We start from the raw sequence: 14,169 nt of genomic DNA, 5'->3' as shown, positions 1-14,169 counted from the left end.
TTTACAATGACTGATAATTTTTCAACGAAGTATTTTAAAAGTGGTTCAAACTGCTGTAAGTTCTCTTCAGCCATGCACAACAAAGTAAACCAATAAATTAAATCAAGGCAGGTTACAGTTACCGTTGAATAAGCAGGGAATATGTTTCCCTAAAGTTTGACCTGAAAAATGGGTACTCTATAATATTTAAACGGAATTAATGTACAAGAAAATTTGCACAATTTAAAAAAAATCTGCCTAAGGAAAGATTTTTAAACAATTGAGCATTTAAAACAATTTAATTTAAAAAATAAAGATAACAGCTTATTGTTAACAAAAATGTTGTACACTAGCCTGTCCCATTTTGAGGTCATGTCGAGGAATTTCAGGTGCTCACTTCTTAAATGATAGATTATGATGTTAGGAACAATGTTTTCTTAGACAAGAAAAAATAATAAAATACTTTCTCGCACCCCCTAGTCGATTTACTGAAAAAAGTCACTTTTTTGAACAAATTTTCTAAAATCGCTTGGAATCAATACAAAAACTGTTTCGATCAGGTGTGTATTATCTTCAAACGATAGGTTTTTGTCCATAGATTAAGATGCACTATCAATATTGGACCAAAATTTAAGTTTTTGGACTCTCCCAGGCGGATTTGTGTCGAAAAAATATCATTTTTTCGAAACTTTTTTCAGAAATGTTCATTTAATTCAGGGTATCCTATTTTTCCCAGTGAAACCAATACATGCAGCTTGTAGGAAATTTCATGGCAAACATTTTTCCTTCTGAGAAAATGCAATTTCGACACTCCAGAGCCGAGATATTTGAGTTTTAGTGAGGAAAAAAGTGCCAATTTTCAAAATTTCTCAGAATTTAGAAGCAAGGCCTACTAATTACACGATGTAGCAAGCATATGTCTCAAAGGTCAGGGTATGCTTTTTATAGTAATTTTGGCCGCTGAATCCGAATCTGCAATCAAATTTCGTGTAAACAGTGATGTTTTGGAGCTACACCCTTTTGGAATGTTATTTGCATGTTTAAGAGGCAGTTTTTGTAAATATTGCTCCGATTTGGATGAAACTTTCAGCGTTTGTTTGTATGATACATGAGATGAACTCATGCCAAATATGAGCCCTCTACGACAAAGGGAAGTGGGGTAAAACGGGCATTGAAGTTTGAGGTCCAAAAAACATAAACAATCTTAAAATTGCTCGCATATTAGTAAAACTTCATCAATTCCAACTCTCTTAAATGCATTCGAAAGGTCTTTTGAAGCACTTTAAAATAAGCCATAGACATCCAGGATTGGTTTAATTTTTTTTCATAGTTTTTGCAAATTACTGTTAAAAATGTTTTTTTCAAAACCTCAATATTTTTTTGCAACAGCATCCAATACCCATACTCTTTTAGTTCAAAAGTTAGGGAATTCCATGGACTATAAGCCTACGGTAATAACTTTTTGGCCAATCGCAGTTTTTCTCATAATTTTTCGATTTTTTTATAAAAAACATTTTACAACTTAAGTTATTGTCCTGTAGGCATCATTAGCGGCACTTTTTAGTCTAACTTTTGTCATATTCGAAATCCTCGGGAAATTCAAACTTCAATGCCCGTTTTACCCCACTTCCCTTTGTCGTAGAGGGCTCATATTTGGCATGAGTTCATCTCATGTATAGACAAACGAACGCTGAAAGTTTCATCCAAATCGGAGCACCTCGATACGACCTCTAGAACAAACAGAGCAATATTTACAAAAACTGCCTCTTAAACACGCAAATAACATTCCAAAAGGGTGTAGCTCCAAAACATCACTGTTTACACGAAATTTGATTTCAGATTCGGATTCAGCGGCCAAAATTTCTTTAAAAAGCATACCCTGACCTTTGAGACATATGCTTGCTACATCGTGTAATTAGTAGGCCTTGCTTCTAAATTCTGAGAAATTTTGAAAATTGGCACTTTTTTCCTCACTAAAACTCAAATATCTCGGCTCTGGAGTGTCGAAATTGCATTTTCTCAGAAGGAAAAATGTTTGCCATGAAATTTCCTACAAGCTGCATGTATTGGTTTTGCTAGGAAAAATAGGCCACCCTGAATTAAATGAACATTTCTGAAAAAAGTTTCGAAAAAATGCGATTTTTTCGACACAAATCCGCCTGGGAGAGTCCAAAAACTTAAATTTTGGTCCAATATTGATAGTGCATCTTAATCTATGGACAAAAACCTATCGTTTGAAGATAATACACACCTGATCGAAACAGTTTTTGTATTGATTCCAAGCGATTTTAGAAAATTTGTTCAAAAAAGTGACTTTTTTCAGTAAATCGACTAGGGGGTGCGAGAAAGTATTTTATTATTTTTTCTTGTCTAAGAAAACATTGTTCCTAACATCATAATCTATCATTTGAGAAGTGAGCACCTGCAATTCCTCGACATGACCTCAAAATGGGACAGGCTATTGTACACACACTGAAATATATCTTTTAACAGAGTAAGAGAGTTATCATTTGCTGGTAGGACAGAACGTTTAAACAATTTTAAAAAATAATCCTGTAAAGTTACAGAAAACACGAAATTTTAAAATGATTTTTTTTTATTTAGATGAAAAATTACCCTTCTGGGATATTTTTTAAAATTTCTACTAAAGAAAAATTAAACTCTTTTTGATTTTTTTCGATGAAAAATCAAATTGAGTTTCCAATTTTACAAAAAAAGTTCTTTTTGATATAAAATTTCCTTTTTTTCGAATATTGAAAAACGGAAGGGCTCGAAGCTCAATCGTGATCAAGGGCAAAAATTACCCCTTAGGACAAAGTGTTACGCAAATCCAAGGTGGGTTGAGGCAAATTTAAAATGTTTCTCTCTCAGTGAACGCTAAGCGAAAGTGTTCTTCAAGGACTTGTAGGGCTTGTATCTTAAAAAAAAAACAAACAAAAAACTGTCAATACTCACGAATGATACTGTGCCTGGAGAAAATTGAACTCCTCCTTAATCCGTTCGAGCGTTTCCGCGATTGTAAACTGCCGCCCCTGCGGGGGTGGACCCTGTAAAAAAACATGAAAGAAAAATATTATTAAACCTCAATTTGGACTCATCATAATTACGATCCTATTATCACTACACAATCAATCAATCATTAGGGCCAGGGCAAAGTAATTACTCCGATTTGAGTGAGTGTATCACTTTCGCTCGTCGAAGTTATTTGCACAAACACACACACACACACACCCACACGATCGAACTAATTATGTTAATCCGTACGCGGCAAAGCCGCGCGATAATTATCTCCGTGACACAGTCACACGTGTGAGTGTGTGTGTTTGTCAAATTAATAATCGCAAATTAAATATAATTATGCAACATGTAACTAACAACAACAAAAACAAAAAAACAACCGTAACCGCACCTTTAAATTGGCAGTCATGTTTGCGCGCTCGTTCTGCTCTGTACGTGTGCAAGTGTACGTGTGCCCTCCCGGTATATTTGCTCAACTGTGCACAAAATTAATCACTTTTGAGTTTCCACGAACGATTTCCCGCTCAGTTGGCGAGGGAGGGGGTAAAATGCTGCCAATTGTTTTCCCACTAGTTGACACTTTGATTCAGTGGAATTGCACGATTACCACCACCACCGCCGCTGCGATAAAGCCTGGCATTTATCCATTATTTCACCACCACATCACCAGCACTGTTGGCTGGCGCCACCACAACAACAACCGACACCAACACCACCGCCACTACCCGGAACTCCCGTGGAGCATTATAATTAAACTGATTAATTCATTCGTCGGAAAATGTGCTTTATTTTATTATCGTAATATCGATGTTTTATTCATAAATATGCCACCGCCGTGACCCACAGAGATCCACAACACACCGCTCTCACCAACACTCCCTTGCTCTCCCTGTTTGTGTATGTGTGTGTGTTTGCGTAACGCACACACCGACACTCAATCACGCGCGCGCTGATGACTGCTCTCTGCGAGATGGTAACTGTTTTTAATGTGATTATTTAATATGTTTAATGAACGATTGAATTATTACAAACAGAGCTTCCGGGTGGGGGGAGAGGAGGAGGCCACTCTCACTCTCAATTTAACCCCCAAAACCACAACAACACCACCACCCACACTGACGAATATCCTGACATCACACACACACACACACCCGGGCACAGTAGAACCACGCGCGCGAAGATCCTCCAGCGATTCTGGGAGTTCGCACTCTCGCTTTTGTTGATCCCGTGTAACCCCGCGCACTTTCTTCTTGACCCCCCGGCCCTGGCAACTGGCCAATTCAATTACCCCTCTCTGGGTCGGCGGCGCTTTAATCCAATTGGTGACCCTAATCCCAGGGTTGGCAGGTCGCCGATTGAACTTCTTCACCAATTATTTAATTCACTCTGCTTAAAACCAACACCCCTGAAGAAAATCACTTTCTCCAAAAAATCTTCCCGTAAAAAAAAAAAACAGTAAACCAGACCGGAACACGAGAGCGTTGTCGTCGACGTAGTCGGCCGTGACTTGACAGCAAGGACGCGTGCAAAGGCTCCTCCGCCCAGCACGAGAGTTCGCACACAAATGACGTTTCGACGTAACCGTGCGAAACCGTCAACGAGCAGAAGGACGAGCAAGGATAACAGAGAGTGAGGAGGCGAACAGAGGCTGAGAGAGAAATGTGCTCTCTGAGAATGTTGGTCAGGATTTCAATATGGCAGTGTGGAGGGAAGGGATGCCAGAAGAATTGGTGGTATCACTACCAAACACTGTAAAGCTGATGATTTTCCGCTTATTTATTAAGAAAAGAACAAATCTGGAGTTTTTATTTAAAAGGACCAATAAACCAAATTTTCAGTTTTTGCTTTTGGGTGTTTTTCAATACCCCTGACTCAGGGCGGTTCTAAAAACACCCAAAAAGCAAAAACTGAAAATTTGGTTTATTGGACCTTTTAAAAAAAAACTCCAGAAATGCGCACTCTTGGGGGTTGTTCTTCAGTCAAAATACAACAAATTCCACGATAAATCATTAGAAGGGTATTTATGACAGGTAGTTTAGTGCTTTGATTATGTCAATTTATTGAAACAGCCATATTTTAGTTATTTGTTAAAATCTTTGATGTTTTTTTCATGGATGTAATTTTTTCATTGTTTCAACATATTTTTGTTATGAATCAATCGATTTGTGCAACTTTTTTTTCTTCATATAAAATTGTATGGGAAATTTATGTCCCGCACCCCTTTTCATTTTTGAAGAGGACGTAGTAAAATTTAGAGAAATTATTCAGTGAATATCATTACACGATTTTACTAGTAGAGCAATTCTCTACGAAATCAGTCTTTTTTCTTCAATTTTAGTTTTTGTATTTTTGAATCCGGTTGAAACTTTTTTGGTGCCTTCGGTATGCCCAAAGAAGCTATTTTGCATCATTAGTTTGTCCATATAATTTTCCATACAAATTTGGCAGCTGTCCATACAAAAATGATGTATGAAAATTCAAAAAACTGTATCTTTTGAAGGAATTTTAGATCGATTTGGTGTCTTCAGCAAAGTTGTAGGTTTGGATAAAGACTACACTGAAAAAAATGATACACGGTAAAAAAATGGTGATTTTTTATTTATCTTTTTGTCACTAAAACTTGATTTGCAAAATATCACTATTTATATTTTTTTTTTATTTTTTTATATATTTTAGAAGACATCAAAAGCCTTCTTTCAGAAATTTCCAGGTTGTGCAAAAAATCTTTTAGCGAGTTATGAGTTTTTGAATCAATACTGGTTTTTAAAAAAAATCAAAATATTGGTCGCAAAAATTTTTCAACTTCATTTTTCGATGTAAAATGAAATTTGCAATCAATAAAAACCTTAATGAAATTTTCATAAAGCGCACCGTTTTCAAGTTTTTCATTTTTTCAAATTGGTGCACATGTTTGACCACTTCTGAAAAAAATATTTTTGAAAAGCTGAGAAAATTTTCTATATTTTGCTTTTTTGAACTTTATATGAGAAATTGCCATGCAATGGTTTCAAAACAGGAAAATTGATGTTTTCTTAGTCTCACCCAAACAACCCACAATTTTCTAATGTCGATATCTCAGCAACTAATGGTCCGATTTTCAATGTTAAAATATGAAACATTCGTGAAATTTCCCAATCTTTTCGAAAAAAAAATATTTTTAAAAATTTTAAATCAAGATTGACATTTCAAAAGGACAAAATGTTGAATATTTTGTCCTTTTAAAATGTTGGTTTATTCAAAACATTTTTTTCGAAAAGATCGGAAAAATTCACGAATGTTTCATATTTTAACATCGCAAATCGGACCATTGATTAGATAACGACATTAGAAAATGGTGGGTTGTTTGGGTGAGACTTAGAAAACATCAATTTTCCTGTTTTGAAACCATTGCATGGCAATTTCTCATATAAAGTTCAAAAAAGCAAAATATAAAGAATTTTCTCAGCTTTTCATAATTTTGTTTTTCTAAAGTGAGCAAACATGTGCAGTTTTCGTCGAAAGTTACTTATTTTGAAAAAATAAAAACTTAAACTAAAATAATTTTTTAACATTTTTTTTCCATTGAAAAGTTTAAATTATGACTCTCAACGATTATTTTCGACGAGTGATGAAAAAATCTAATTTTGCACTGAGTTCCATACAATAGGTTTTGAAATTCCAAAAAAAAATGCAATTTTTTAAATAACCTATTTTGTAAATTTGGTCCGCAACATCATTTGAGTTTCGAATTTGGCCCGGATTGAAAAAAATTCGAGCACCCCTGAATTAAAGCAAGAAACGGCTAGTGCGTACTCTTGCCCCAGTTTACTTTACAGTCCATTGTTTTAACAACATATTGGGATGTTCCGGGTCATCCAATAACTCATTGGAGTTAAGACCGGTGGGTCTACCTCCGTAACAAGCCAAAAGTCGGTGATTTTTGACCACGGATGATACCCGCATAGCATCTGTGAGTATGGTAGACTACTTTATCAATGTGTTGGGATGTCTTGAGTCATTTAAGAACTCCCTGAAGTTTAGATGTGTGGGTCTACGCGGTAATAAGGACTTCATGGATTGGTCCTGAACATACCAACACAACAACAGAGTAGTCTACCACACAGTAAAAAATAATGTAAATTTGGAAGCTGTAATTTTGGAAGGTTGAATATTACCTCTTTTATGATGAAATGTTACCTCAATTTAGACTGAAAAAGTGACATTACACCAGAAAAGTGGTAAAAATACACATTTCCAGAGGTAAAATTACACCTTTTTTCTGACATTAAAGATGTACCCCATCCCAGATGTAATATTACCATGATTTTTTTTCTGTGCACACACACACACTGAATCAATGCTAGTATAATCCTAGGTCAAAACCGAAATCTTACTTGTTACGGCGGTAGATCGACAGGTCTTAGCTCCAGGGAGTTTTTAGATGACCTAAGACATCCTAACACAAATCATCCCGGTAAATCAGGGGGCAAAAAAACAATTCAAAAAATTTTAAAAATGTAAATCGAAATTGAAGTGCAATTAGCTGAAATCAATTTTAAATGTATTCCCCTGCTTTAAAAATCATTTGAACCATGTTTGCGGTTATTGATTTTTTTTTCAAATTTTCGATGTACAGTACCACAACTTTTTCTTCAAACAAAAGGGTGGGGACCAGACTCCATTATCCGAAGCCCTGGAAAAAATCACTTCAGATAATCTTATCACGAAAAATTATTTAGTAGAGCACAAACGTGATCCCAAAAATTCTCCAAAGTTGTTTGGAAATATGTGATCCTAGATGACGGCCAATATGGCGGCTATGGAATCAAAATAAAAACTTTTTTTAGCACGATTCATTTTTAGAAGTTTTTAAGAAGTCGAACCTTGGATAATCGATTCTGTACTTGACTATAAAATAGTTGAATTTGATTTTTTAGCCTCCTGCTAGAGAACTGATTGATATCAACTTTGTATAAAATTTGCACTTGCCTAATTTATGAGATGAGATTATTAACAAACTGTTAATTCCTCAAAGTTTTTGTTAAAAAAACGTCTTATTAACATTTTTATTTTCGAAACAAATATTTTTTAAAAGTTTATGTACCCACTCCTCCTCCTCCTCCTCCTCCACCTTCTCCATTTAAATATAAGCTCGAAACAAGATATTTTTAAAAACTTCGAAATGAAGTAGCCTGAATAACAGCGACAAAAAACCTATGATGCATGTTTAAAAGTGTTTTCCAATAAACCATAAAAGCATCATATTTAGCAAATAGCGCGAAGTTAAGTCACAGAGGTTTCACAGGAATAATTTTTAAGTGAAAATTTCCTTCTAAGCTTCATTTTCTAGCCTTTATAATATAATAATAAAATTTTGAATTAATTCCAGTCCTCTAGAAGAAGAGAAGAAAAAACAAATAAAATTACTTTTCCACTCTATCCGGCAACACTTCCATGTTATCCTTGCGCATGTAAACACAAACAGCACGCTCTCTCTCTCCAAACCTCATGCTCACATCTGCTCACCTCTCACAGCCAGCAACTCCCTCTTCTCTCTTTCCTTTTAACATATCCTTCCAAAAATCGTGGTGCAGCACCCATGAATGAAAGCTGTTGAAATGTATACATTCTTCCTCCCTTTCCTCTCTCCACAGTCCCGGTCCCGATCCCATCATTTCTGGTAAGGATCACTTCGGCGAGAGAGAAAGCGAGAAACGACTACCGTTATGGTGAACGCACGCGAGCGAGCGTCGGTGTGTGTGTGTGTGTTTGCACTGGAGTCCTTTTTTGGTTTTTGGAGCGCCATACACAACGTTCAGGAAAGGACGAATTAGTGTGGTTTGAGGTTATTTTCGCACTCTCTCCCTCTTCCCCTCTCTTTTAGTAAGGTTATCTCCCATCACATTGAATCCTGCTGCGGGAAGGATGGGAGGAAAACGGCGAGGACCAGAAACGCATGTATCCTTTCGACCATCCTAGCTGCTGCTGCTGATTGCTGTACAAACATAGCAGAGGACGCAGGACAAGCTGGATTCGGGGGACGGAGAGAACACCAACTCGAACAACAACAAATAAAAGGACGATGAACAGCCGGAGTCTAGAGTCAGCAGCAGTAGCAGAGTTGGCGAGGTATTGCACTGTGAAAATATTAGCAAACTGTAACTCACTGTGGATTGATTTACAGAGATGCTTATAAAAAAAAATCTGTCCATTTCTTTTATACTGCTCCAAAACAATAAATATTGCTAACGAAAGTAAATAAGATTACGCTTACTTTTTTAATTATTTATTTATTTAATGATTTTTTGTAGCTGAAAATATAAATAATACTGTTAAGGATTTTCTAAACTATGGTTTGTCAAACAATAACAAAAATTTATAGAGTTTTCCTCTAATCTCCAAAATTTAACCCAACCTCTAAACAGCCATCAATCTTAAAAAAATGTTAAAAATTTTGTTTTTTTTTTCGCCAGCAATGAACTTTTTTTGCCGGGACTGGCACTTTTGGAGACGAAATTTGTCTGACCACGCCTTCCGTCGGACTAACTCAAAGGTGAGGTCGATAGCTCAGTCCAGGTGTAGGAGTCGTCTCCCTAGGTCCTGTCTCGGTGGATTCGCTGGCAGGCAGTTGGACTCACAATCCAAAGGTCGTCAGTTCAAATCCCGGGGTGGATGGAAGCTAAGGTGTAAAAAGAGGTTTGCAATTGCCTCAACAATCAAGCCTTCGGACATTTAGTTTCGCAATCGAGAACGCCAAGCTGTAGAGCGACTAATTCGATTTTTGGTTTGCAATTGTTTACAAAATTACATTTTTGATGTGGTTTTGGAAGTGGTTTTGTTAAACAATAAAAAAGATTATTAGGATTGCACCGGAACAGATGGATGGAATATAAAAACAAATTTAAAAAATTATTGAAAAAAATATTCACATTCACACACATTTCCCAATGAAAGCGTGCTGGACAGTATAAAGATTAGGGTATGCCTCAGCCTATCTTGACATCATTTATAATTGGAATACAACCAAGAAATCTTGAAAACGTATTACAAAAATTAGAGCGCCCAGCCCTACTACGTTTTGTTTGCCACGGAGATAATTCTAAGAACTAGAATATATTAAACAAATTCAAGAAAAAGATACAAAATAGAATAAGCTTAATCCATCAAACTGTCGAGACTGGATTATTATATTTTTGTGGATCGAGATCGACTACAGATAATTGAATCTGGACTGTTGATGCAAAATATTTTAGATTTTTCAACGAGATAGAAAACTAAAATGTTTGAAAATAATTTCACACTTATTTACACCGCAAAACTTGTTTTAAAAATGCCAGGGTATAAAAATGTTTTCTCCTCTAATCAACTGAATACAATCTGAATTGCATTTTCCTGCCTGAAAATTATCACATTTATCATGTTTGAGCTCGTTTATATTTAAAGTTTATGTTTTATTCCTTTGTGCAATACCACAACAAGTTTAAAAATATAGAAATTATGCTTGTAAACTCTTTTTTTTATATTTTTTAATATTTTGCACATTTCTATAAAATCGAACCGTAAATAGTACTCCGACTTTTTATTCTATTTTTCGGATTAAAAGTATATAAAAAATACAGATTTCTTATTTTTTGTTCATAAAGAATTCATAATAAAAAGTTTAAGAATGTTTATTTTCAATGTATGAAGCACAATAAATTTTACATAATAACTCAACATTTGTGTCATAGAGACCAATGACTTTAACACTAGTAAAGTTTTATATTTATAAATTTGTAGGTATGAATCAGGACCACACCGAAAAAAGATTATCCAGATTTTTTCCCTTTTTGTCACTAAAAATTGATTTCCAAAAGAACTACTATGTATGTGACATAAAATGCAATCATTTTAAAAAAATACAGGATAGGCAAGAAATCTTGAACCAAGCAGTTTTTTTTATTGAAAAAATAGTGATTTTTCTAAAACATCAAAACATTAAAAACTTTGAATTGAATTTTAAATTTGAAATTAAATTTGCAGTCAAAAAGTACGTAACGCCACCAAAAAATTAAGTTGAAAAATTTGTGAGAAGGGCGTAAGTGTTTTAAATATTTTTGTGTCTCGTAATTTAATGCTTTATCTCGAAGCCGTTGCATCGTATCAAAAAGTGGTCAAAGAAATTTGACGGACTTTCCGAAAAAAAATACACTGAAAGAAAAAAACTCTCCACTTTTATTAGATTTATTGATTTTTAAGTTTATAAGTCAAATCTGAATGTGAGCCCACGATTTTTTTTCGTTCAATTTTTTTGTGAAAATAGCCTAAGATGTTACAAAAAGACTCACGAAAAATGCAGGATGTAGCAACTCACCTAAAAAAATACAAAAATCATTTACTGAAACAGTTTTTTTTTTCAAAAGTGCTCTAAACATCAGGAAATCGCAGTAAGCTATGGTCGCGTCCGTTCTAGACGAACTTGTGAGTGGAAGTGGACAAGGTGGAGATGGTGGAGATATCCGGGATTCGCGTTGCGTTGCTGCTTGTCCGGGAAGACGTCTCTGACCTGGGATAGAGTCCAATCGCGCAGATGACGATCTTGGACTTTTGATGCGGTTGGCTGATTTGATGCGGTCGGATTGGCGGCTCCTATGAACTTAGGAGCTGCAGGTTGGGACACAATCTGGCTGTGTCTTTCGAAGATTTTAAGATTTGCTGATTCTTGGTGAGAGCTTTCCATCATTATTTGCTAAATGATTATATTCCCTTATATTATTATACTATAAATTCAATAGCCCTTCCTCGCATTCCCATTCCTTAATCCCATTTTGCCCAATTCCACTTCCCCCTAAAAATATAATTATCTGCCAAATTTACACTAACACACCACACCTAACTGATCCGGAGCGTTTTGTACGGTATGTCCACGCATCCTTCCTCCCCTGTAGATTCTGTGGAATGTGACCCGTTCACAGAATCCTCTCTGCGGTAAACACAACGCAGTAGGGCTGGCCGCTTTAATTTTTGTATCACATTTTCGAGTGATCTCGGATGTATTGCAATTATTAATATTGACAAGAAAAGTGCTTGGGGCGTAATCTAATCACAAGACTTTCCAGCATGCTTTCATCGGACTGGCTGCGTTTGTGTTAGATTAGATTAGATTAGATTATAAAAGTGCTCTAAACATCAAATTTTTCAAAAACCGAATACGAGAATCGATTCTCCAGACAATTTAACATAAAAGTCTCCATGTTGACCATTGTCTTAAGTCCAATCCTTGTGAAGTTACAGCGGTTTCAAAAATAAAAATGTTGAAAAAATAGGTTTTTTGGTTGTATTTGGGAATTTCTAAATGACAGACTTGATTTTTCAGTCTCGAAAATATTTTTACCGGAAAGCTCGTCCAATTTCCCATAAGTTTGTCTTTGACCACATTTCAATTGGATGTATGGGCTTACAGGTATAAGCTAGTTTAGTATACAGGTTACTAAACTATACTGAAAAAATATTATGTGGTCCTAGACAAACTTATGGGAATTTGGACGAGCTTTCCGGTAAAAATATTTTCGAGACTGAAATATCAAGTCTGTTATATAGAAATTGCCAAAAACCGTCAAAAACCATATTTTTTCAACATTTTTATTTTTAAAGCCGCTGTAACTTCACAAGGATTGGACTTAGGACAATGGTCAATATGGAGACTTTTATGTAAAATTGTCTGGAGAATTGAGGGTAACTGGCTCCATATAAACGAAAATGGCTTAAATAAGCGTAGGATAACATGTCTACAAAGTTTCATTGAAATCGGAGAGGGTCGAGAAAAAAGTACCTGAAAAATTCCTGTTTTGGGCTGGAATTGCTCTTGAACAAACTAAGGATGCAAAATGGCATTCCGAAGTCACCAAAAAGTTCCAGCCGGATTAAAAAATACAAAAAATAAAATTATAAAAGACATTTTTCGTAGAGAATTGCTCTAATGCCATATCAAATCATCTAAAAATATATTTTGGAAAGGTGATTCCTTAAAAGATAGCTTCTAAAATAAAAATTGAAACAAAATCTGCTGGTGTAACACACTGGGAAACATTACAAAACATCATAAATATTCAAATCTCAAAAGGGTTAAACTTATTACTTGGAGCATATATGAGTTCAAAATCGGATTTTGCGAGTTATTTTTTTGTAAAGTTCACAAACTTTGATTTCATCATTTCTGAATCAAAACATTATTGGGCAATGTTTTACACTGAATAAATTTCAATTTTGCTTTTATTTGATAAGCAACTTTTTTTTACAGTGCTATTTGCACACAAAAAGAAGAAGAAAACCAGAAAACACACTCACAGGAAAAACAACGGCACACGCAACCGAGAGCTCGCGCGTCGTATACGGAGGTTCACAGTTGACAGAAGAGGAAAAGGCTCGTCGCTTCCTCTCACCCAGCACCATCGCAAGCGCCGTCACCCATCAGTGTGAACTCGCGCGCACTGTGAGGGGGGATGAGCCGATGGTGATGATGCGAGCGCAATCATCATCGTCATTGAGCCGTGGCTTGAAGCTGGTCGTGCGAAGCGTGTGAGTTTGTGTGTGTGAGTGTGTGTTCGCGAAAGGACCTTTTTTTTGTGTGGAAAAAAGTGGCACTGTGTGTTTGTCACCACCGTCATCGTCAGGATCGGATCACTTTCGCGATGTGAGGAGGGAGAGAGAAGTGGAATTGCTATCTCTTTCGCTCAGACGAGCAAGCTCGACTCCAGTCAGTATACACACAAGGGAATGATGGAACGAGAGGAATCACAAATCCGCATTAGTAATTTCAAGATTGTTCAGGTGTAAACCGAAAACGTGATCAAAAATTAAAGTGGAAGAATAAGGCTTTTAACTGCTTATGTAACTGTCGGTGAACAGGACGCCGCACTGTTTAATCATTTTCTGACGTACATTCAATTTTGCAGCCCAAAACCAGTTATTGAAATAGAAAAATAAAATTCTTTTTCAAATTTTCTTTTCTTGATTTGTGTGCACCTACGTCGACGACCAAGATTGTTTACTTTTTGCTCTTTGGTCTGACAGTCTTGGTCTGACAGATTTGGTCTGACAGCTTTATCATGGATTTTGGTCTGGTCTAGGCGAGGGATAGGACACAGAACCTTCCTGTATACACACCGTGTGTCCTTATCGGAGTGAGGGATATTCACGAGGGAAGTGGTTTGG

At 35.9% G+C, this 14,169-nt stretch overlaps 1 protein-coding gene across 11 annotated transcripts in view; it reads right to left on the bottom strand.

Moving 5' to 3' along the window:
* The window catches only part of LOC120426763 (protein groucho), a 322,942-nt gene that overhangs the window by 171,735 nt on the left and 137,038 nt on the right, over positions 1 to 14,169 (bottom strand). For 10 of the 11 annotated variants that reach the window (XM_052710549.1, XM_052710550.1, XM_052710546.1 and 7 more), the window contains one exon: positions 2,935 to 3,026. In XM_052710549.1, the coding sequence (XP_052566509.1) occupies positions 2,935 to 3,026 (92 nt within the window). Of the gene's footprint in view, positions 1 to 2,934; positions 3,027 to 3,388; positions 4,128 to 14,169 lie in introns of those variants that run through there. The other variant, XM_052710551.1, reaches the window with a different exon arrangement.

This window comes from Culex pipiens, chromosome 3 (genome assembly GCF_016801865.2).
Source record: "Culex pipiens pallens isolate TS chromosome 3, TS_CPP_V2, whole genome shotgun sequence".
NCBI classification, from domain to species: domain Eukaryota; kingdom Metazoa; phylum Arthropoda; class Insecta; order Diptera; family Culicidae; genus Culex; species Culex pipiens.
This window is presented reverse-complemented; position numbering and strand designations above follow the sequence as displayed.